The sequence below is a fragment of the Xenopus tropicalis genome, chromosome 8 (assembly GCF_000004195.4).
Source record: "Xenopus tropicalis strain Nigerian chromosome 8, UCB_Xtro_10.0, whole genome shotgun sequence".
Lineage (NCBI taxonomy): Eukaryota > Metazoa > Chordata > Amphibia > Anura > Pipidae > Xenopus > Xenopus tropicalis.
Window position 1 is genome coordinate 9,304,236 of NC_030684.2, and position 25,965 is coordinate 9,330,200.

General features: G+C 42.5%; 1 protein-coding gene and 1 long non-coding RNA gene across 9 annotated transcripts in view; both read left to right on the top strand.

Moving 5' to 3' along the window:
• Nucleotides 1–5,765, top strand: part of dab2ip (DAB2 interacting protein) — a 362,460-nt gene extending 356,695 nt beyond the window's left edge. For all 8 annotated transcript variants that reach the window (XM_031892055.1, XM_031892058.1, XM_031892057.1 and 5 more), the window contains 2 exons: nt 1,553–1,640; nt 5,292–5,765. In XM_031892055.1, the coding sequence (XP_031747915.1) occupies nt 1,553–1,640; nt 5,292–5,459 (256 nt within the window). In that variant the 3' untranslated portion in view covers nt 5,460–5,765. The remainder of the gene's footprint in view (nt 1–1,552; nt 1,641–5,291) is intronic.
• Nucleotides 5,766–6,570: 805 nt separating this feature from the next.
• LOC116406744 lies at nt 6,571–9,873 on the top strand. The gene is made up of 2 exons (XR_004219785.1): nt 6,571–8,703; nt 8,735–9,873. It is a non-coding gene; the product is annotated as an uncharacterized LOC116406744 (long non-coding RNA).
• The last annotated feature ends 16,092 nt before the right edge of the window (nt 9,874–25,965 follow it).

Below are 25,965 nucleotides of genomic sequence, written 5' to 3' on the forward strand. Positions count from 1 at the left end.
CTGGTGCAGAATTAACCCATAGCAACCAATCAGCAGGGCAGTTCTGCCCCCAATAAGGGGTAATTATATCTTAGTTGGGATCAAGTACAGGTACCGTTTTATTATTACAGAGAAAAGGGAATCATTTAACCATTAAATAAACCCAATAGGACTGTTCTGCCCCAATAAGGGGTAATTATATCTTAGTTGGGATCAAGTACAGGTACTGTTTTATTATTACAGAGAAAAGGGAATCATTTAACCATGAAATAAACCCAATAGGGCTGTTCTGCCCCCAATAAGGGGTAATTATATCTTAGTTGGGATCAAGTACAGGTACTGTTTTATTATTACAGAGAAAAGGGAATCATTTAACCATGAAATAAACCCAATAGGGCTGTTCTGCCCCAATAAGGGGTAATTATATCTTAGTTGGGATCAAGTACAGGTACTGTTTTATTATTACAGAGAAAAGGGAATCATTTAACCATTAAATAAACCCAATAGGGCTGTTCTGCCCCAATAAGGGGTAATTATATCTTAGTTGGGATCAAGTACAGGTACTGTTTTATTATTACAGAGAAAAGGGAATCATTTAACCATGAAATAAACCCAATAGGGCTGTTCTGCCCCAATAAGGGGTAATTATATCTTAGTTGGGATCAAGTACAGGTACTGTTTTATTATTACAGAGAAAAGGGAATCATTTAACCATTAAATAAACCCAATAGGGCTGTTCTGCCCCAATAAGGGGTAATTATATCTTAGTTGGGATCAAGTACAGGTACTGTTTTATTATTACAGAGAAAAGGGAATCATTTAACCATGAAATAAACCCAATAGGGCTGTTCTGCCCCAATAAGGGGTAATTATATCTTAGTTGGGATCAAGTACAGGTACTGTTTTATTATTACAGAGAAAAGGGAATCATTTAACCATTAAATAAACCCAATAGGGCTGTTCTGCCCCAATAAGGGGTAATTATATCTTAGTTGGGATCAAGTACAGGTACTGTTTTATTATTACAGAGAAAAGGGAATCATTTAACCATGAAATAAACCCAATAGGGCTGTTCTGCCCCAATAAGGGGTAATTATATCTTAGTTGGGATCAAGTACAGGTACTGTTTTATTATTACAGAGAAAAGGGAATCATTTAACCATGAAATAAACCCAATAGGGCTGTTCTGCCCCCAATAAGGGGTAATTATATCTTAGTTGGGATCAAGTACAGGTACTGTTTTATTATTACAGAGAAAAGGGAATCATTTAACCATTAAATAAACCCAATAGGACTGTTCTGCCCCAATAAGGGGTAATTATATCTTAGTTGGGATCAAGTACAGGTACTGTTTTATTATTACAGAGAAAAGGGAATCATTTAACCATGAAATAAACCCAATAGGGCTGTTCTGCCCCAATAAGGGGTAATTATATCTTAGTTGGGATCAAGTACAGGTACTGTTTTATTATTACAGAGAAAAGGGAATCATTTAACCATTAAACCTCAAGAGCTGTTTGAACTGGAATTTGGATCAATGTTATGCTAAACCTGCTCTCCTCCATCCTTTCAGATTGATGTCAGTGGAAGAAGAATTGAAGAAAGATCATGCGGAAATGCAAGCGGCCGTCGACTCGAAGCAGAAGATCATCGATGCACAGGTTTTTATATTATAATTGTATATTTAGACTAAGCTCGATAGTTAGCCCCCTTGGTCTGATGGGTAGAAGTACAATCTGCCCTAAAGGTCCCCATGCGGTGGCAGATCCGCTCGCTTGGCGATGTCTACGGGTGGGCGATATCGGGAGAATCCAGGCCCTGGGGCCAAATGATCGAATTATTATGACGGGTATAGGTAAAGTCGGTCCGGGGACCGCATCAACGAGCCGATACGGTCCCCGATCCAACTAGATTTTCTAACCTGACCAATCGAGATCTGCCCGATTTTAGGCCAGATATCGGTCGGGCAGGCCCGTCGGTAGTGCCCATACATGGGCCGATTAGCGGCCGAATGGGTCCAAGGGAATGGGTCCATGGGCCTGTGTATGGCCACCTTAAGATTCTAAGATAGTCAGGCAGTAAACTAACAACTGGTCAAACTTGGTCATGTATGTTCCCCATAAGAACAATGTAGTGGCTTCACTTCCATTCAGGGTCGGACTGGGCCACCGGGTCAAATCCCGGTGGGCCCCGGGGGGCCAGACCCGACCCTTGCGGTGCTCCCCCTGCCCGACTGCTCCTAGGTGGGGGGCCCTGTGAGAGGGGGTTAGGGGGGCCCCTCTGGGGGGGGCTATGGGTGTGTTCACCTGCAGGGCCCCTGGGGCGGAAGCCCCGGTGGGCCCTTCACCCCCCCAGTCCAACCCTGCTTCCATTACATATAGAAGGTAAAATGGTGGCTTGCTCCAGGTCTTATCCAACATCTGAAAATACCTGGCATTGCTTCCTACTGGACCTTACCAAGCCCCAATGAATCCTTATATGAAAGATGGCTTCCTCCTGGAAGGTGGGCAAGGTATCTATCACAAAAATGGAGGAGATTGACTTGATGTATTCCCCAAGATATCATGAAATCGGCTTTCTAGAAGGCCGAGCAGGACAGGACCATTCAAACACCGACGCATAAGTTCTAACATCCAATTTCCGAGTGTTTTACGAGTGCCTGGCACCCCCTTTATCTTTGTTTGAACAGCCCATACTCTGCAACTGTCTCTAATAAGGATGAAATTATTAAATCCGTTATCGTTGTTTCTTGTCCAAAGCTAATTAGAATTCCTAATCAGGGAGCAAATGCTCCGTTCCTTTCTCAGGCGAGACCTATCATCGTGCCCTTATACGATTTCACGGATCTCGTTTCGATTTTAATAAGCGGCTTTGTAATTCTTAGACAGTTCTTGGTGCCCCCCCCCCCCCCGTGTAATTATTGTAACAGTATGTTCCTATTAGGAAATGACATTTGTCCGTTATCTCTTTCTTGCCAGAAGATAAAGCCAATTTGTTATGTAGGAAATGGCTGAAGTTGCCCTTGGTCTTAATTGCTAAACTTTCTGTCTGTTAAAGGTACAAAGGCAAATGCCTTTCTGTTCCACCGCTGGCGTTGTGTCCTTTTATTGGCTCTTCAGGTCATCGTCAAACTGGGGAAGGGAGACTAAATGGGAATTCCAAGCTGGAATGACCTTTTAGCATGACTATAGAGCAGTGGTTCCCATACAGTTGGCCACCATGATGTTGGAACAGTGGCGGGGGGGCTTTGTCTGAAGTTAGGGCAACGAAAACTACACACAGGCTAAGGTGGCCATGTACAGGATGGTTAAAGCCAAGGACTTGGACCTATTCAACAGCTTATTGGCCTATCACGAAGGTTTCAAAACCCCATAGGGTTGGCATGTTGACGTGGTCTTCACCTGATGGGTCTCCTAAGCCTCGTGGGATCCCCAACCTTTTTTACTTGTGAGCTACATGCAGATGTAAAAAGTGTTGGCGAGCCAAAAAAGCATTAAAAAAAGTTCCTTGAGGATGCTAAATAAGGGCTGTGATTGGCTATTTGGTAGTCGTATGGGGACTGCTGGCCTGCAGGAGGTTCTGCTTGGAGTAAAACTGTATCTCTGGGCTTCCAAAAGTTGCCTCCAAGGCAGAAATTTGAAAATGGCACCTACTTTGGGTCACTGGGAGCAACATCAAAGAGGGAGGTGAGCAACATGTTGCCCCCAAGCCACTGGTTGGGGGATCACTGCCCTGTTATGATTGGACCATTGGCCTAGGGCTTTAAACCAGGGGAGCTGCCACCACGAGGCAAGGTAAGAATCCCTAGGCCAGCGGTTCTCAACCTTTGGGTCGGGACCCCTTTGGGGGTCGAACCAAAGGGGTCGCCTAAGACCATCGGAAAACACATATTTCCGATGGTCTTAGGAATCATTTTATGGTTGGGGGTCACCGCAATATAAGGAACTGTATTAAAGGGTCGTGGCATTAGGAAGGTTGGGAACCACCGCTCTAGGCCAATGATAATAGGGGCTTAGGGAGACCCATCAGATGAGGGCCACACCAACATGCCAACCCTATGTGGTTTTGAAACCCAAAATTAAGGTTCTGAAAGTTGCCAGCTGCCCCCCAATAGGACTGTTCTGCCCCAATAAGGGGTAATTATATCTTAGTTGGGATCAAGTACAGGTACTGTTTTATTATTACAGAGAAAAGGGAATCATTTAACCATGAAATAAACCCAATAGGGCTGTTCTGCCCCCAATAAGGGGTAATTATATCTTAGTTGGGATCAAGTACAGGTACTGTTTTATTATTACAGAGAAAAGGGAATCATTTAACCATGAAATAAACCCAATAGGGCTGTTCTGCCCCAATAAGGGGTAATTATATCTTAGTTGGGATCAAGTACAGGTACTGTTTTATTATTACAGAGAAAAGGGAATCATTTAACCATGAAATAAACCCAATAGGGCTGTTCTGCCCCCAATAAGGGGTAATTATATCTTAGTTGGGATCAAGTACAGGTACTGTTTTATTATTACAGAGAAAAGGGAATCATTTAACCATGAAATAAACCCAATAGGGCTGTTCTGCCCCAATAAGGGGTAATTATATCTTAGTTGGGATCAAGTACAGGTACTGTTTTATTATTACAGAGAAAAGGGAATCATTTAACCATTAAATAAACCCAATAGGGCTGTTCTGCCCCCAATAAGGGGTAATTATATCTTAGTTGGGATCAAGTACAGGTACTGTTTTATTATTACAGAGAAAAGGGAATCATTTAACCATGAAATAAACCCAATAGGGCTGTTCTGCCCCAATAAGGGGTAATTATATCTTAGTTGGGATCAAGTACAGGTACTGTTTTATTATTACAGAGAAAAGGGAATCATTTAACCATTAAATAAACCCAATAGGGCTGTTCTGCCCCCAATAAGGGGTAATTATATCTTAGTTGGGATCAAGTACAGGTACTGTTTTATTATTACAGAGAAAAGGGAATCATTTAACCATGAAATAAACCCAATAGGGCTGTTCTGCCCCCAATAAGGGGTAATTATATCTTAGTTGGGATCAAGTACAGGTACTGCTTTATTATTACAGAGAAAAGGGAATCATTTAACCATTAAATAAACCCAATAGGGCTGTTCTGCCCCAATAAGGGGTAATTATATCTTAGTTGGGATCAAGTACAGGTACTGTTTTATTATACTGTACTGAGAAAAATATTTTATTCCCTAGGTTGGGGGGCTCTAAAATGACTAGTGAACCCTAACTTTGTCCCTTCGTCCCTTTTAAACCCCCGTCTTTTGCGTTTTCCGTTTCAGGAGAAGCGCATCGCATCACTGGACGCCGCCAACGCACGGCTAATGAGCGCGCTCACCCAGCTGAAAGAGAGGTACAGCATGCAGACACGTAACGGGATCTCACCCACAAACCCAACTAAATTACAGATCACAGAGAACGGAGAATTCCGAAACAGCAGTAATTGTTAACAAAAATATTTTTAAAACAAACAAACAAACAAACAAAAACAAAAAAACAAAACGGCCAGAGACGCACCCTGTACAGTTCCGAACTCAGCCGCGAGCAGCACTTCAAAACAAAAAATAAATAAATACATATATAAAAAAGGATGGTCCTCTTCCCTTACCACCCTGCACATTTGACTGAAGCATTCTGGGAGATAGCGCCTTTAGAACCTATAAAGCCAGTGATTTTGGGAAATGGGGAAAAAACAAAAACAGATGTTGTACAAAATATGTGCCATATTAATACATATTTGTATATGAAAATGTCAATGCTGGTGAATTACTTCGGTGTTTAATGTTTTGCGCAATTGCCGAGCTTTTTTTTCCCTTCTCAAACTGGCCAGTAACCTTCACCAAATCGGGCTGAACGGGCAGCGGCAACTCCTAATTGGTTAGTGCCCAAAAGGCAAAGTCTAGGGGTCGTTCGAAGCCAAAAACTTCCATAAGGAACGGCAATGGGACGGTTAATTCCACCCACCGCCCGCTTCCTGGTGGGATTAGATTGTCTTCCCTGAGAACAGAATGGGGGGGGGGTTGTAGGGTAATTGAGGAGTAAAGGTCCCCATACATGGGCCGATCCACTCGCTTGGCGAGTGGATCGGCCCATGTATGGGGACCTTTACCGAGCGGATCTTCTCCCGATATCCCCACCTACGGGTGGGTGATATCGGGAGAATCCAGGATAATTTGATCGCTTGTCTTCCCTGAGAACAGAATGGGGGGGTTCTAGGGTAATTGAGGAGTAAAGGACCCCATACATGGGCCGATCCACTCGCTTGGCGACAATGCCAAGCGAGTGGATCGGCCCATGTATGGGGACCTTTACCGAGCGGATCTTCTCTCGATATCCCCACCTACGGGTGGGCGATAGCAGGAGAATGCAGGATAATTAGATCGTTTGGCCCTGGGGCCAAACGATCAAATTATAATGACGGGTATAGGAAAAGTTGGTCCGGGGACCGCATCAACGAGCCGATGTGGCCCCGATCCGACTAGATTTTCTAACCTGCCCGATCGAGATCTGGCCCATTTCAGATATCGGTTGGGCAGGCCCATCGTTGTTTCCCCTACACGGGCCGATTAGCTGCCGAATCAGTCGCAGGGACCCATGTCGGCAGCTAGAATCGGCCCGTGTATGGGGACCTTAAGTCTTGCTGGCAGTTCTGTTACCTGGAGGGATAGAGAGACAGTGCGTAGTCCTGGGCTCCATTAATAAAATATGAGGGTTTATTTTGGGCACGGGCGATGACCTGGTTTTTTTCCAACAATAGCAGGAACCTTTAGGCGCTTCTAGCACACCGAAGGCTCGTTAGGAACTGAGCCGCCGCCATGTATTAATTATACCAGCAAAATGTAGAATGGCAGCTTGTTCCTTGAGCAGAACCGCGGCATTGGGTCTTGTTATCCAAGCAGCGCTCAGAAACCGAGCCCCTCCCCCTTGGGACTGGCCTAGAAAACCGTAAAGGGCAAGTGCACCTTTAAACTAGCCGTAGGTCTATTGGTTTTTTTCTCTGGTTTGTTTCGTTATTTGCTTTCGTACTATGCCTCGTGCCAAAAAGGAAACATATCCAGATAAAGGCAGCCATTTTGAAACTTGTGTGCCATCCCGAGGAGCAACTATATCCACAAAAATAAGGCAAAAAAACCAAAATGTGGTCCTGTGATGGCACTGCAGGAGTTTGAAATGGGTTTTAGTATCACTTTAAAGGAGAAGGAAAGGAACAATAACTAGGGGGGGTGCCTAATATTAGGCTCCTCCCCCCGGGGATTATAATCACATACTTGTTACCCCAGACTGGTGCTCCTGTTAGCTTGGGGTAAATGCAAGTGATCCTCTTCCTTGGGGCAATTTTCTGCTAATAGGAACACCAACCAGGGGTGTTGGGTGATTATAATCACTTGGGGGAGGGGCCTAACATTTAGCCACCACCCCCAGTGATTGTAACTTTTACTTCTCCTTGATTAGCTTCCTGAATCAGGAAGCTAATTGTAAAGTGAGATTTTTAAGGTTTTAGCTAGGCCTAGTTCTAAGGTTCTAGGTAACCCTAGAAACCACATAACTCTTAAATTAAAAAAATATATATATATATATATTTAAAAGAAAAGCAAAAAGTCAAAATAACTATATAGGTATATCAGTATAACGAGGTTATGGCCCTGACCTTATGGAAGTACTGCTACTGCAAGGTTTATAACAAACAGAACTGCTGGATTCTATTAATACTTGATCGCATTAGTTGGCAACACAAATCTTTAACCCATATAGGCTTTAACCTATATAATGGGTAAGTTGGCCATAAACAGTTAGATCTACTCTTTTGAGAGCTGGCACAATGGCTTGTTGGGTAATTTCAATACAAATGGGCGTGTGTTTTTGAGTTCTTTAACAATGTACTTTAGTAATGCCTAAAAAAGTGTCCAAAACCAGTCCCATGTACCACCCAAGGTGCCAAAACCAGTCCCATGTACCACTCAAGGTGCCAAAACCAGTCCCATGTACCACCCAATGTGCCCAAACCAGTCCCATGTACCACTCAAGGTGCCAAAACCAGTCCCATGTACCACTCAAGGTGCCAAAACCAGTCCCATGTACCACCCAATGTGCCCAAACCAGTCCCATGTACCACTCAAGGTGCCCCAACTAGTCCCATGTTTCACTCAAGGCAGGCTTCAGGCTGGGGGGTGCAAGGTCCACTGGTGCTTCTGCCTCAGGGACCCCTGCACCCCCCCAATGGCACCTACCACCTTCACCCCCCCCCATAGAGGCCCCCAACACCCTCCCCTGAGCAATTCTAAAAGAAACTTACCTGCGACGTGTCGGGGGAGGGAGTTGGCGGATCACAGGAGCACCCTGGGGGGGAATCGGATCTGGCCCAGTCCGATGCTGACTCAAGGTTCCCAACCAGTCCCATGTGTCACTCAAGGTGCCCCAACCAGTCCCATGTCCCACTCAAGGTGCCCAAACCAGTCCCATGTACCACTCAAGGCAGGATTTGGACTGGGGGGTGCAGGGCCAACCAGGGCTTCTGCCTCAGGGGCCCCTGTACCCCCCAATGGCACCCTCCACCCCCCCCATAGAGGCCCCCAACACCCTCCCCCGAGCAATTCTAAAAGCAAATTACCTGCGGCGTGTTGGGGGAGGGAGTTGGCGGATCACAGGAGTGCCCTGGGGGGGATCGGATCTGGCCCAGTCTGATGCTGATTTAAGGTGCCCCAACCAGTCCCATGTTCCACTCAAGGTGCCCCAACCAGTCCCATGTTCCACTCAAGGTGCCCCAACCAGTCCCATGTTCCACTCAAGGTGCCCCAACCAGTCCCATGTTTAACTCTAGGTGCCCCCACGAGGGCTTTCTAAACAACTCACCTCCAACATGGAGCTGGGGGAGATTTAACCATTAGTAACCATTAAGCTGGATATTCACTGGGCTACTTTACTAGTGGACTAGGCACTCTTGACAGCCTCTTTAACTTATTGGACCATGTATGGGTCCTCAACTATCCCCTTCCCAAGCAATATCTAAGAAGAGCTTGGATCAGCCTACTGGGCAGTAAATCTAGGTTTGCATGCCTCCCATTGAGATCCAGTCCTTAGCTGGAGCTGAACGATGGAGCTAAATTAATTTGCCCCACCACTTACAGTAAATAGCCAGATCGTCAATGTTCAATTGGTTTGGCAACCTCAAGAGTAGATCTTACTGTGTATGGCCAGCTCTAGTCTAAAGTAATTACGTCTCTGATTTCATAGGGACTCACCACTATTAGGACTTGCCCACCGTGTCCATTGAATGTAAAATGGAAGCCATATCAATAATAAGGTCCATTTGTGCTATTCCCCAGGCGTGGGCATGAGTTGTACCAAGGTGCCTGGGTTTATCTCATACCCCGCTTGAGAATGGCTAGGGAAAGAATCTCTGACCAGACTATGGGTTGGGTGACCTTCAAAACGTAGATATTTCCCAGATATGTTGTACCCCAAAGAACCTTCTTAAAGAGGAACCTCTTTAATCTCAGGCAACAGTAAATGTAGGTTTGGTAGCTTACTGACCAGAATGAAAGCTTTTAGTGGCCCTTTAGCTGTCCACTGTTTGTATGCAATGTGCTTAGCCAGGACTACATGGAGCTCAGCTGCTGTGGGAACCCTAGCGGAGCACAACTCACCACTATTACTTCAAGAAGAACTATGATGTACCTTGAATTCCTCAGTCTTAACTGTGCCAGCTTCTGTGATTCATAAATGCTCTTTCCTGTGTGCCCCGCCCACACACACACACACCAGCGGCCAATAATATCCACTCTTGCTCCTTCTAAGATGTCTGCTATTGACCATTTCACTTTTTTTCCATTAAATTCAATATTTATTTAAAAAAAAAAAAAAAAAGAATATGAGAACAGCTTTTATATAAAAAAAATAAATAAATAAAATGAGTATTTATTAAACATTTTTGTTGTTTGGATACGTTTTTGTTTTATAACATTTTCCGTTTCTTTTTGTTTTTCTTTTTTTTCATTTCTTTTGTTTTGGTTAAAAGGTTTTAGGTTTTAAGGTGCTGTCTGAAACTACCCTGCTTACATTTGCATCAAAAAAGTGGGTGCACCATGCTCATTTCATTATAAAGAGCTGAACTTCCTGTTTGAACAGGAAGTTAGCTCCCAGATCCATAAGCAATCTGAAGGGGTGTTATAGTGAATCACTGGAAGCCCTTAAGGTGCTCCTCCTCACTAAAAGTCCAATACTGAAGTAGAAGTTACATCCTACTTGAATGGACAGTAATTAATAAAGGCTGAATTACAACTATAAAGAGCTAAACTTCCTGTTTGAACAGGAAGTTAGCTCCCAGAGCCATAAACAATCTGAGGGGGTGTTATAGTGAATCACTGGAAGCCCTTAAGGTGCTCCTCCTCACTAAAAGTCCAATACTGAAGTAGAAGTTACATCCTACTTGAATGAACAGTAATTAATAAAGGCTGAATTACAACTATAAAGAGCTAAACTTCCTGTTTGAACAGGAAGTTAGCTCCCTGAGCCATAAACAATCTGAGGGAGTGTTATAGTGAATCACTGGAAGCCCTTAAGGTGCTCCTCCTCACTAAAAGTCCAATACTGAAGTAGAAGTTACATCCTACTTGAATGGACAGTAATTAATAAAGGCTGAATTACAACTATAAAGAGCTAAACTTCCTGTTTGAACAGGAAGTTAGCTCCCAGAGCCATAAACAATCTGTGGGGGGTGTTTTAGTGAGGAGGAGCAACTTAAGGGCTTCCAGTGATTCACTATAACACCCCCACAGATTGTTTATGGCTCTGGGAGTTAACTTCCTGTTCAAACAGGAAGTTTAGCTCTTTATAATTGTAATTCAGCTTTTTATTAATTACTGTCTTTAATTGCCCCCCAAAAGGTTTTACCACTCAAGTATGATGTACCTTCTACTTCAGCATTGGACTTTTAGTGAGGAGGAGCACCTTAAGGGCTTCCAGTGATTCACTATAATCCAATACTGAAGTAGAAGTTACATCCTACTTGAGTGGTAAAACCTTTTGTTGGGCAATTAAAGACAGTAATTAAAAATTACAATTATAAAGAGCTGAACTTCCTGTTTGAACAGGAAGTTAGCTCCCAGAGCCATAAACAATCGGTGGGGGTGTTATAGTGAATCACTGGAAGCCCTTAAGGTGCTCCTCCTCACTAAAAGTCCAATACTGAAGTAGAAGTTACATCCTACTTGAGTCATAAAAACTTTTGGGGGGCAATTAAAGACAGTAATTAGTAAGAGCTGAATTACAATTAAAAGGAGCTGAACTTCCTGTTTGAACAGGAAGTTAGCTCCCAGAGCCATAAACAATCTGTGGAGGTGTTTAAGTGAGGAGGAGCACCTTAAGGGCTTCCAGTGATTCACTATAACACCCCACAGATTGTTTATGGCTCTGGGAGCTAACTTCCTGTTCAAACAGGAAGTTCAGCTCTTTATAATTGTAATTCAGCTCCTGTTGGAGTTTTTTCCCAGTGAATTTTTTATAAGCTTCCCCTCAAGGAGCCAAAACAATAAAATTGTGTTAAGTAAAATTCAGGTGGTAAACACCCAACAAAGAAGCCATTTGGAGCAACGGTCATAGAGAACAATTGGTATTTTGGCCATTTTGGGCCATAAGGCTTCTTTCTACCCCCCTCAACACAATATTTAAACATTGATAGTGCTTGGAATGCCTCCTACTCATGTACTTAGTGATATAAACTAGGTCACATGATCTTTAAAAAAAAAAGCCAAAGACAAGCTCTGAAGCTGATTGGATTGTCAGGCATGTTTCTTTACTGCTGCAGAGAAGTCATTTCAGGTCCTACTAAAGTGCCACAATTAGTATCTGAAGGGGAAATAAACCCCCCCTCTGACTAAGCAGGTTGCACCAGAGATCTATCATGTCTATTGGCAAATTGTTTTGACATTATAGTTCCGTTTTTTGACAAATGCTCGCGACTTCCTGTCAGGAGGCGAAGTCGACAGTGTGAAGGTACGCAATAAAATTCTCCTAACTGTGCCGCGGCAAGAAGCTAATTAGGGAGGCCTCTTTCTCAGATGTAATCAACGTAGTCCTCCCAAACGATTCCCGTCCCTTAGGGATTTGCATATTTATTAGCCAGCTAGGATTTCAATAACCATTTCTCCCCGTTTCCGTAACCGTTTTTCTAAAATCGAGTGTTGTGCTTTCAATTAGTAGAAGACAAAGTGCCCTGTTTAGTGAGTTTAAATAAGAAACGTTAGATTTGATGTTGAAAATTGTATTCGCTAACCTATTTACCATGCTTCCATATTGAATTTATGTTTTGTTTTTTCAAAAATTTTAACTGTTAAAGAGTAGCAGTAGTCATCTACTTGCTAGTTAATGGTCTCTTTGGTTTAAGGTGTTAACGAGCTCTACCTTTCTGCCCTTCTCCATGTAAGCTGCCATCAGAAAGTTTGAGATGGGTTCCTAGCTTGAGTTAAGGTCCTTCTCTCTATTAGAGAACATCCAGTACAGTGTTCTATTCAGAAAGTTTGAGATGGGTCCATAGCTTGAGTTAAGGTCCTTCCCTCTATTAGAGAGCTTCCATTGGAGTGTTCTATTCAGAAAGTTTGAGATGGGTTCCTAGCTTGAGTTAAGATAGCTCCTTCCATTAGAGTGTTCTATTCAAAAAGTTTGAGATGGGTACCTAGCTTGAGTTAAGGTCCTTCTCTCTATTAGAGAACTTCCAGTAGAGTGTTCTTTTCAGAAAGTTTGAGATGAGTCCCTAGCTTGAGTTAAGGTCCTTTTTTTTATTAGAGAGCGTCCATTAGAGTGTTCTATTAAGAAAGTTTGAGATGGGTCCCTAGCTTGAGTTAAGGTCCTTCCCTCTATTAGAAAGCTTCCATTATAGTGTTCTATTCCGAACGTTTGAGATGGGTTCCTAGCTTGAGTTAAGATAGTTCCATCTATTAGAGAACTTCCAGTAGAGTGTTCTATTCAGAAAGTTTGAGATGAGTCCCTAGCTGGAGTAAAGATAGTTCCCTCTATTAAAGAGCTTCCATTGGAGTGTTCTATTCAGAAAGTTTGAGATGGGTTCCTAGCTTGAGTTAAGGTCCTTCCCTCTATTAAAGAGCTTCCATTAGAGTGTTCTATTCAGAAAGTTTGAGATGAGTTCCTAGCTTAAGTTAAGGTCCTTCCCTCTATTAAAGAGCTTCCATTAGAGTGTTCTATTCTTAAAGTTTGAGATGGGTCCCTAGCTTGAGTCAAGATCCCTCCCTCTATTAAAGAGCTTCCATTAGAGTGTTCTATTCTGAAAGTTTGAGTTGGGTTCCTAGCTTGAGTTACGGCCCTTCCTCTCCATTTTAAAGCTGCCATCACAATGTTCTATTCCAGCTTGAGTTATGGGTTTCTTGCCCCTTCCCCTGTAAGCTGCCCCCACAATGTTCTCAACACACTGCTTGAGTTACTTCCTGACCCTAATGTTCTAAGCTTCCATCAGAGTGTTCTATCAGGATGAACATGTTCAACCAATATCCCATATGAGGTTTAGTAATTATTTAGCATTAGCTCCAATCCACAATATAGGAAGGCATGGGTTGACTATTTGTCCAACCTTTGTCCTGACCCTTCCAATCTAAACCCTACACTACCTAACCCTCTGTGTAGTTATATACTGGTGTCCAACCCACCCGTTGGGGAAGGGAAGAGTATATAAATGAAAGACAGCAGGCAACTGGAAGAGGATTGACTGAGGACTGGAATGTGCTGATGTTGTGGATGGGGAGGGCTGTAGGCAGTCAAACCCACCACCCCCTGTGACCTGCTAGAGAAGTTTTCCACCACCCCCTAACCAATGTAGGGGCACTGTTCCATATTTTGAAGATACAGGTACATGTAAATTAAAGTTCTATCTCAAGATGGGCATTTATATTCATGTCTGGGGGCATCTTCCATGCTTTATTATATTGGCCATGCTTTGTTTGAGGTCTTGATATTCCTGTTCTTCTTCAAAATATCAAACCTTCCTTAACAATTTTTTGACCAAAATGACTCATTTCGATAGATGGGGGGTTGTATGTAGATAATATGTGCATAGTGAAACCTGTTTAGGGATTGATTCAGTTTCTTAGAAGGTTATGATACCTCTTTCTTTGGACAAGAACCCAATCGTTGGCAATTCATCTGGTCAAGAAGGTATTAGAACTTTCCGAGTAACTTGAAGAATCCTTACTAGTGTTTAACGAATTTCAAAAAGACTCGATAAAGGGTAATTATATCTTTTTTCTTTCACAGTATGCATTAGAACAAAAATACATCCCCTATTCTATTTGAGAAGCACCCTGCTTGGACAATTAAAGCCTTCCGAAGAATGTAAACTACCGGATCTGCCAAGCGTCTATGTCCATTGTCAGGAAGCTGGGCAGGCCCCCCAAAGCAGGGTGATAAGATTTCTGTGTTGGAGCACTCAGATTCAGCCCATTGAAATGAGTTTTTGCACTAGGTCACGTTGTCCTGCTGGACAAGTCTTTGGCGCTCATCAAATCCCTCCCTAAACCTTAAAGCCAGCCCACTTCCATTCTGGAACCTTCTCAGTGGATGCCTGTTGACCAATGGGACGCCATATTGTTTTTCTTTTTGTGACTGGTGGATGTGTTGCCTTTTTTTCTAACTGGCGATGGACATTGGTTATAGTCTTATTTATTTAACACTGGAGGATGATAAAAACCCAGTCTGTTGCTGATGGTTTTACGTCAACTTCCAGCGAACCAAATCGGTGAGATTTGGTGTTTCAGGACCAAAATAATAAAAAAAAAAAAACCTTTGGAAAACATGCTGCTTTTAGGGAGTGAAAAAACTATAATTTCATCCTTCGACTTTATCTTTTTTTTACAAATTTGTTACCTCTTAAGATGATAACTATGGAAGAAACAGTGGAATGTTCCGGGTAGACTTTAGAAGGTCGGTGGTGACAAAGAGTCCTGATTAAGGGCACATCTATATATTGTCTCCTAGGGAAATGTCATTGTTCTAGAATTACTCTATTTATATGGTAAAGTCCAACGTATTTTATGTACTGAATGACCGGCTAGTAATACGTGCAATTAGTTGCCCCGCCCCCCCATTGTGCGAAAGCTTATTATGTAGGGGAATAAATTCACTATATGACTTTTTCCTACATAAAAAACATACTTACGGCACATGGCTTTTGCTTTATGGCAATAACTTGAGGAGTTTTAGTAAAGCATGATATTTTTACTGCACTCGGAACGGAAATTTGCTTCGAAATATTCTCGTTGGGTTACACAGTGCCTCCGAGCCAGCGGCTACCAAGAACCTCTCATTCTCCAAATCGAAATATATATATATATATATATATATAAATACATACATCTATATACATATATTTTATAGTACAACTGGTGCTGTGTAAAGTTTACATTTCGTACTTCAATATCTAAAGGAACATCAGTCATTTTCACTGTCGCCGAGATCCAGACGAATGTAAATAAAATAACGTTTTTTGCTACTAAGAAAAAAAAAACGGTAAAGAAAAAATGTCGAAATGTTGTTAATGTATGAACTGGATATTATTTAAAAAAAAAAAAACTGGTTAAAGTTTACATGGATTCAAAGAACATTTCTCACCGTGAGTTTTCAGCTTCTAACGGCAATAGAACTTTGCAGACAATCGCTTTGTAGTGGCGGGTCGTTACATCAAGTCCCTTTTTTTGGGAGGGGGGCGTGATTTCTTCTGTATAGAAAATGATTGGCCAACGTTTCATAGATATTGTATGATAGGCCTGTCAATCGACTGAAGGAACTGTACTTGGTTGAATGAAGTTGGGTGGCGAAGCCTTGACCAAGTACCAAGTAGATGCACTACCAATACTATACTAAGGGGCACATTTACTAATCCACGAACATCCGAAAAGCGTTTGAATGCGTTTTTTTCGTAATGATCGGTATTTTGTGACTTTTTCGCGAATTGTCGTGAATTTTTCGAGCTCAATACGCAAAGTCGCGACAATTCGCGAAAGTCGTAATGGCTACGAAAAAGTCTCGACAATTCACAAAAGTCATAATGGCTATGAAAAAGTCGCGACATTTCACGAAAGTCATAATCGCTATGAAAAAGTCTCGACAATTCACGTAAGTCATAATGGCTATGAAAAAGTCGCGACAATTCGCGCAAGTCGTGACGGCTACGAAAAAGTCGCGATGGTGACGAAAAAAATCGCAAAAAATATGAAAAAGTCACAAAATGTTCCTTTCCAATCCGATTTTTTCCCGTTCGGGATTCGGATTCAATACGAAAAGTCGCGACAATTCACGAAAGTCGTAATGGCTATGAAAAAGTCGCGACAATTCACGAAAGTCATAATGGCTATGAAAAAGTCACGACAATTTGCGCAAGCATAATGGCTATGAAAAAGTTGCGACGGTGATGAGAAAATCGCAAAAAATACGAAAAAGTCGCAAAATGTTCATTTCCAATCCGATTTTTTCCCGTTCGGGATTCGGATTCAATACGAAAAGTCGCGACAATTCACGAAAGTCGTAATGGCTATGAAAAAGTCGCGACAATTCACGAAAGTCATAATGGCTATGAAAAAGTCGCGACAATTTGCGCAAGCATAATGGCTATGAAAAAGTTGCGACGGTGATGAGAAAATCGCAAAAAATACGAAAAAGTCGCAAAATGTTCATTTCCAATCCGATTTTTTCCCGTTCGGGATTCGGATTCAATACGAAAAGTTGCGACAATTCGCGAAAGTTGTAATGGCTAGGAAAAAGTCTCGACAATTCACGCAAGTCGTAACGGCTACGAAAAAGTTGCGACGGCGACGAAAAAAATCGCAAAAATACGAAAAAGTCGCAAAATGTTCGTTTCCAATCCGTTTTTTTCCCCGTTCGGGATTCGGATTCGTGGATTAGTAAATCAGCCCCTAAGGGTGTGATACTTACTCCTACAGTCTAGGAGTTGTCCAACCATACTCACATGTTGCTTCTCTACAACTATTGGTTGTTGGGAAATATTGGCTAGTTGTTATGATGGTCACCTATGGACATTAATGCAATGACTGTACTGTATACACAACATTTACTTATGTTACCTTCAACCAATGATGGACTTGACTAGGCCAACAAAGCCGATATTTTAGTAAATATTTACCTTTAATCTATGAAACAAAAAAAATGAACAATGCTACTTGTCTTGATTTCTTTGTCTTAACTCTTCCACCATGTAGAAACCGTAATCTAATATCAATTAGGGGAATTCATTAACACAATAACCACCAGTACATTGGGACCTCTATGCAGTCAACAGAACGTCAACAACAATCCATTCCTATGTTGTGGTCTTCAGTCCCACAAAGTGGAAACTCTACAGGGTAACAAGGTCCAAGGCCCAAGGCATCTGTTACTAGATTCCAGTAATACTGCTAACAAAAACCCCAGGGCCCTCTTTGCCTAGAAACTGTACTATAGCAACCATACACTACAATCCATGGCTGTAGGAAATACCGATTGGCATCTCTAAGGGGCAAATGTGCGGAAAATCTTAATTGTCTGTTATTTGTGATTGGGTCCAGGGTCGGACTGGGCAGCCGGGAAAAACCTGATCAATGTTGCCGCTTATCCTGGCCACCGATGTCCTTCCCTTGACTTAAGGGCACTTAGGGGAGGACGTTGGGAGGGTGGTGGGGGCCACTACAGGGGGTTAGGGGTCGTGGCGGGGGATGTGGTCGACGTGGCCGGTGGAGGCACCTTGGGGGTGTTCGGGGCCCCTGGGGTGGCAGCCCCAGTGGGCCCTGCACCCCCCAGTCCAACCCTGATTGTGTCTTTTTTCTCTCACTTAGTGATGAGCGAATCTGTCCCGTTTCGATGAAAAATTTGCGAATTGGCGAAACTTTTTCTACATGCAATTTTTTGGCGAATTTTGATTGCTTCGTGAAACAATCCGCCATTGGCGAAACATGGAAATACGCCACAAATCCATGCCTGGCAAATAATTTCTTCATGGCCAAGTTATTTTATTCACGATCAAGGGGTTTTTTTTTAATAGGCGCAATATTGCCACCTAAACCCTGAAGAGATTTTTTGGAAACCATATTGGCATATTTCTAATCTAATCAATTCCCATAAGCACTGAGGAGATGTGGAATTGAGAATTTAGCCTAATGCCGGGTTGTAAGGTATCAGGGCATTGGCTCCTATAAATTCCTTGGAAACCCATAAGCGTATGCAGGGGGTGTTCCTTTTATTGCTTCCCTCGGGCTAATGGAACTGCATGGCAAATGTTTTTAATATAAATATTAATATTTGGGAATCACGGCAATTAGTGTAACCTATAAGGGCAGTTGAGTGGTTCTGTAAAGCTTGATGAACGCACGTTGAACCAAAAGAAATGAGAGCTAATTGCTTTCTATAGTGTTCAGCTCAAGAACATCCCATGTGATCTTTATGTTCCACCACCTTCCGTTTCTCTAGCACATTTGTGCCGAAATGGGGGCACTTAATCCCAGATTCCTATACAGGCACTTTGTCCATTTTATTGCTCTTCCCGTTGAGTTGGGCTCCAGTATGAACATTCTGATTCACTGATAATGTTCTGATTGGCTACATATGGCCTTGCCTTATTCAAGTTCTAAAGCCCAAAATGGCTCTAGATTGGTCTATTACAGTGGTCCTCAACCTTCCTAATGCCAAGACCCTTTAATACAGTTCCTCATGTTGTGGTGACCCCCAACCATAAAATTATCCCTAAGGCCATCGGAAATATGTGTTTTCCGATGGTCTTAGGTGACCCCTGTGAAAGGGTCGTTCGACCCCCAAAGGGGTCCCGGCCCACAGGTTGAGTAAAGCTGGGCTGATGTTTTCAGCTGTAAGGTAATAGACATAGGGATTGACAATAGACACAAGGTTGACACCTGTGACTGATCTCTGATTGGCTGATATGTCACCCCATAAGTTAGCAAATCTTTCATTTGATTATTATTCCCCTTCCCCATCTATTCTGAGCAGCAAATGTTGCAACACCTCAGTTACTGTAGACTTGCTCTACATACTCATTGGCTGAATAACGTACAATAGATCTGGTGGATTCTTATTTTAGGCCCAGGGGAGCAAGATGGAACTGCTTTGCTTCTGCTGAAGATCCCAAAGTGAGTAAATAGGAGCTCTCTCTCTCTCTCTGCCAGAGTCATCTTTATAAGTAGACCATTATTTCTAGTTAGTAGAACTGCCCAGCCTATGGTTCCTACGATCAACTAAAGGGTTGTAGACTGAGCAGCAATAGTCTACAGTGTCTGAACTGTCATGATCTCCATCTTGTCCTACTATCTTCATCTTGCTCTACTGTCTCCATCTTGCCCTACTGTCTTCATCTTGTCCTACTGTCTTCATCTTGCCCTACTGTCTCCATCTTGCCCTACTGTCTTCATCTTGCCCTACTGTCTTCATCTTGCCCTACTGTCTTCATCTTACCCTACTATCTCCATCTTGCCCTACTGTCTTCATCTTGTCCTACTGTCTTCATCTTGCCCTACTATCTCCATCTTGTCCTACTATGTTCATCTTGCTCTACTGTCTCCATCTTGTCCTACAATCTTCATCTTGCCCTACTATCTCCATCTTGTCCTACTATCTTCATCTTGCTCTACTGTCTCCATCTTGCCCTACTGGCTCCATCTTGTCCCACTGCCGCCATCTTGGTCCACTCTCTCCTTTTTCCATTGTTTCTCTACATGGCACCATCTTGGATCTCCATGGTGCTAATATTCGGGATGAGTTACGCATTGCCTCATTTTCATCTGCTGTACAGAAGGTACCCCCCCCCCCCAGTCACCCTCATTTCTGAGCAGTGGATACAGGGAAGGCAACAGACTCCACCGCTGTGACGTAAATGTGAATATACTAAAATGTTTACCTCGATGCAAGCTCTGCTTTCTTTTGCCAAATATTCTCGGGGGTGAATACGCTGTAATATTTTGACTCTAGAATAATATTGTACATATGAATTTCAATGCTGCTTGATTCGAGACTTGAACTCGCTTCTTAAATTGAGTTTTTTATGTAAATACTGATGATATAATCACGTTATTGAATAACCAGTCGCAATGAGACTTACGGTCTACGTGGGCTGCAAAATACAGTTGATTTGTGATATTCTTGTGAGTTGGCTTAGCACGTTGACATTGAAAGGTGACGATTATAGAATTTATATATATATATATATATTTTCTCCTATATTGATAGGTATGGGCGATAAGGTGAGTGGGGCCACAGGCAAAGAGGTGCTATAGTATACAAGATCCTATAGTTTCATTAGGGATGGTGGCAGCACGACTAATATGATTAATATCAGTGGTTCTCAACCTTCCTATGGTTGGGTGACCTCCAACCATAAAATTATTCCTAAGACCATCGGAAATATGTGTTTCCCGATAGTCATAGGTGACCCCTGTGAAAGGGTCGTTCCACCCCCAAAGGGGTCCCGACCCACAGGTTGACAACCGCTGATCTATATAATCATTGGTCATGTGATTTCAGGATGCAAGGGGATATTATATTGTGTGTTTCTGCCTGTTGTGTCTGACTAACCACACACAAACATTAACTTGAAGAAGAGATTATCTTCCATATACCTTGATAGTACGGAATGACAACGTATCATATTCAATGTTTAGTTTTTGTGTATCCACATTAATCATTTGGTTAAACACGGCCATATTGTTTTTCGTTGGCCAGTTCCATCCTTGAGTTTCCATGTAGAAGGCCAATGATTTGGGATGAAGATAGTGGGCATGATGGGGAGCCATAAAAATCCCTCAGAAGGCCAAGCTTCTCATGTTCCACCAATGTACCTGCTTTACCGGGCCCACTCCATGCACCATTAGATATATAATGCCTTTATATAAAATAATGGGATGTCATAAAGTTGGGCCCAATGGAAGGTTCTCTGGTATCTTGACATTGTTAGCATTTGTGTGCCTTTCGTATGTGTATAATATATCTAATGGTCTTCAACCGGCCAATTGTAATATAGGGACCCCGCTCTTCCAATAATCTTCACTTCTAGTTAAGGGATAACTTCCTAAGCTCTTGCAAGTAGGTAATACCAGGGAAAGCTATTATAAAGTTAGATATCTTGATGATTTTTTTTCTTTTTGATTATAGTTGAATTCTAGTTGCCACTATACCGGACAGAAGTATTAAGAGGTGAATGAATAATTATTTTTCTATTGGTTGTCTCCCACTAGCTTCTATGAAGGGCTTAGCGGCTCTGCTTCCAAACTCAAGCCTATCTATGCCTGACGTAGTCCAACCTGCTGACCTTGGCCCAGTGTCGGACTGGGACCCCAGGGGCCACCAGAAAACCTTAGACCATAGACCCACTCTCCAAACTATTTTTCCTCCTTTCCTCACCCAACCTCTTTATTCTCCTAGTCTCTTTTATTTACATGCTAGCATCTATTCCTCCATCTATTTCTCCTCTTTGTTCCCACTCAGAAATAAGGAATGACCATGAAGTAGGCCAAATGGCCAGGAGCAGGAGGGCCCACCGGGAGTTTTCCTGGTATCCTGGTGGGCCAATCCGATACTGCCTTGGCCTAGGTTTTCACCACTCATAGACCTTCTATTCTGTTATAAACCCCTACCAAAAAGCAATCATGCAGGGTCAGACCGGGTAAAAACCCGGTGACCCAGACACGATCCCTTTTACCGTTCCCTTGGCCGCCAGTGTCCTCCCCTGACGCATTGTCAGGATCTCAGGTGGTTAAGGGGGACACGGACAGCGGGGCATCTTCCGCCACCCCAGTCCGACCCCGAGTCCCATGTAGTGTGACCTAGTGGTCCAGGACAGGGGTTTATTTAGTTCCAGTGCTGCCCTAGGCATGGGACCTATATACAACACTAGGTCACTTCCACAGAGCATCGCAACCCCCTAACCACTAACCTCGGATCGAACCTCGGGCCGAATCCCGTCGTTTTTTTAAGGATTCGTTTCGGCCGAACCGAATCCGAATCCTAATTAGCATAAATTAGGATATGCTAATTAGAATTCGGAAAGGGTTAAATGGCCCGATTTGTAACCCCTTCCAATCCTATTCAGCATATGCCAATTAGGATTTGGTTCGGGATTCATCTGAATCCTGCTGGGTGGGTTTGAACCCAAAAAAGTGGGTTCAGTGCATCCCTAATATATATATAGGCACCCAAGGGCCACCCCCCAAAACCTGCTACCCTCAGCATAGGCCCCTCGGTGTCTTATTATACATACGCCCCTGGTCCCAGAGGACCAAAAACAACCAGCCAGGGTAGGTTCCCCACTATACAAAGCACAATTAAGCACAGCCAGCCCTTCTACTGTACATTTTGCCCATTGCCTGTACAAAAAGATTCCATAAATCTACCCCCCATGTAAATAATTCTTTACTTTTTGTACAAAGCACAAACTCAAATTCAGTAGAATAAAACCTCTTTTCAATATTACAGATTTCCAAAAAATACTGTATATGATACAAGGGCTTTGTGTAGAAGGAAAATGCAAACACTACACACGTTTGTGATTACTCGGCGTTCTGCTTATGTGCAAACAGTTTACTATTCAACTGGTGTTTACATTTTACATTAAAAAATCGGCAGTGCTATTGAAAGTACAAAATCTTGGGAATTTTGCAACATCCTACATTGATTTTCAGTTTCACCCAGTTTCAAGGAGAAGTCAATGCCATTATTGTGTTCAGTTTCGCTCAGTTTCACCCAGTTTCCAGAAGAAGTCAATACCATCATTGTGTTCTGTTTCACCCAGTTTCAAGGAGAAGTCAGTCCCATCACTGTGTTCAGTTTCACCCAGTTTCACCCAGTTTCCAGAAGAAGTCAATACCATCATTGTGTTCTGTTTCACCCAGTTTCAAGGAGAAGTCAGTCCCATCATTGTGTTCAGTTTCACCCAGTTTTAAGGAGAAGTCAATGCCATCATTGTGTTCAGTTTCGCTCAGTTTCACCCAGTTTCCAGAAGAAGTCCATACCATCATTGTGTTCTGTTTCACCCAGTTTCAAGGAGAAGTCAATGCCATCATTGTGTTCAGTTTCACCCAGTTTCAAGGAGAAGTCAATGCCATCATTGTGTTCAGTTTCACCCAGTTTCAAGGAGAAGTCAATCCCATCATTGTTTTCTGTTTCACCCAGTTTCAAGGAGAAGTCAATCCCCTCATTGTTTTAGTTTCACTCAGTTTCAAGGAGAAGTCAATCCCATCATTGTTTTCTGTTTCACCCAGTTTCAAGGAGAAGTCAGTCCCATCATTGTTTTAGTAACATAGTAAGTTGGGTTGAAAAAAAGACGTCCATGAAGTTCAACCATAAGCATCAAGTTCAACCATAAAATCAAGTCTGTTTCACCCAGTTTCAAGGAGAAGTCAATACCATCATTGTGTTCTGTTTCACCCAGTTTCAAGGACAAGTCAATGCCATCATTGTTTTCCGTTTCACCCAGTTTCAAGGAGAAGTCAATCCCATCATTGTTTTCTGTTTACCCAGTTTCAAGGAGAAGTCAATCCCATCATTGTGTTCAGTTTCATCCAGTTTCAAGGAGAAGTCAGTCCCATCATTGTGTTCAGTTTCACCCAGTTTCAAGGAGAAGTCAATCCCATCACTGTTTTCAGTCTCACCCAGTTTCAAGGAGAAGTCAGTCCCATCATTGTGTTCAGTTTCACCCAGTTTCAAGGAGAAGTCAATCCCATCATTGTGTTCAGTTTCATCCAGTTTCAAGGAGAAGTCAGTCCCATCATTGTGTTCAGTTTCACCCAGTTTCAAGGAGAAGTAAATCCCATCATTGTGTTCAGTTTCACCCAGTTTCAAGGAGAAGTCAGTCCCATCATTGTGTTCCGTTTCACCCAGTTTCAAGGAGAAGTCAGTCCCATCATTGTGTTCAGTTTCATCCAGTTTCAAGGAGAAGTCAATCCCATCATTGTTTTCTGTTTCACCCAGTTTCAAGGAGAAGTCAATCCCCTCATTGTTTTAGTTTCACTCAGTTTCAAGGAGAAGTCAATCCCATCATTGTTTTCTGTTTCACCCAGTTTCAAGGAGAAGTCAGTCCCATCATTGTGTTCAGTTTCATCCAGTTTCAAGGAGAAGTCAATCCCATCATTGTTTTCTGTTTCACCCAGTTTCAAGGAGAAGTCAATCCCCTCATTGTTTTAGTTTCACTCAGTTTCAAGGAGAAGTCAGTCCCATCATTGTGTTCAGTTTCATCCAGTTTCAAGGAGAAGTCAATCCCATCATTGTTTTCTGTTTCACCCAGTTTCAAGGAGAAGTCAATCCCCTCATTGTTTTCTGTTTCACCCAGTTTCAAGGAGAAGTCAATCCCCTCATTGTTTTCTGTTTCACCCAGTTTCAAGGAGAAGTCAATCCCATCATTGTGTTCAGTTTCACCCAGTTTCAAGGAGAAGTCAATTCCATCATTGTGTTCAGTTTCATCCAGTTTCAAGGAGAAGTCAATCCCATCATTGTTTTCTGTTTCACCCAGTTTCAAGGAGAAGTCAATCCCATCATTGTTTTCTGTTTCACCCAGTTTCAAGGAGAAGTCAGTCCCATCATTGTGTTCAGTTTCACCCAGTTTCAAGGAGAAGTCAATGCCATCATTGTGTTCAGTTTCATCCAGTTTCAAGGAGAAGTCAATCCCATCATTGTTTTCTGTTTCACCCAGTTTCAAGGAGAAGTCAATCCCCTCATTGTTTTAGTTTCACTCAGTTTCAAGGAGAAGTCAGTCCCATCATTGTGTTCAGTTTCATCCAGTTTCAAGGAGAAGTCAATCCCATCATTGTTTTCTGTTTCACCCAGTTTCAAGGAGAAGTCAATCCCCTCATTGTTTTCTGTTTCACCCAGTTTCAAGGAGAAGTCAATCCCCTCATTGTTTTCTGTTTCACCCAGTTTCAAGGAGAAGTCAATCCCATCATTGTGTTCAGTTTCACCCAGTTTCAAGGAGAAGTCAATTCCATCATTGTGTTCAGTTTCATCCAGTTTCAAGGAGAAGTCAATCCCATCATTGTTTTCTGTTTCACCCAGTTTCAAGGAGAAGTCAATCCCCTCATTGTTTTAGTTTCACTCTGTTTCAAGGAGAAGTCAATCCCATCATTGTTTTCTGTTTCACCCAGTTTCAAGGAGAAGTCAGTCCCATCATTGTGTTCAGTTTCACCCAGTTTCAAGGAGAAGTCAATGCCATCATTGTGTTCAGTTTCATCCAGTTTCAAGGAGAAGTCAATCCCCTCATTGTTTTAGTTTCACTTAGTTTCAAGGAGAAGTCAATCCCATCATTGTTTTCTGTTTCACCCAGTTTCAAGGAGAAGTCAGTCCCATCATTGTTTTAGTAACATAGTAAGTTGGGTTGAAAAAAAGACGTCCATGAAGTTCAACCATAAGCATCAAGTTCAACCATAAAATCAAGTCTGTTTCACCCAGTTTCAAGGAGAAGTCAATACCATCATTGTGTTCTGTTTCACCCAGTTTCAAGGACAAGTCAATGCCATCATTGTTTTCTGTTTCACCCAGTTTCAAGGAGAAGTCAATCCCATCGTTGTTTTCTGTTTCACCCAGTTTCAAGGAGAAGTCAATCCCATCATTGTTTTCTGTTTCACCCAGTTTCAAGGAGAAGTCAATCCCATCATTGTTTTCTGTTTCACCCAGTTTCAAGGAGAAGTCAATCCCATCGTTGTTTTCTGTTTCACCCAGTTTCAAGGAGAAGTCAATCCCATCGTTGTTTTCTGTTTCACCCAGTTTCAAGGAGAAGTCAATCCCATCATTGTTTTCTGTTTACCCAGTTTCAAGGAGAAGTCAATCCCATCATCGTTTCAAGTGGAAGTTAAACACATTATTGTTTTCCAAGAGTGCCAATGCTCCTAAAATGGCTGCTGGAGCACTTCCTGTTTGGGAAAAAATAACGAGGATTTATATAAACGAACGTCTGTTTAAACTCGAATTTCTCGAGTT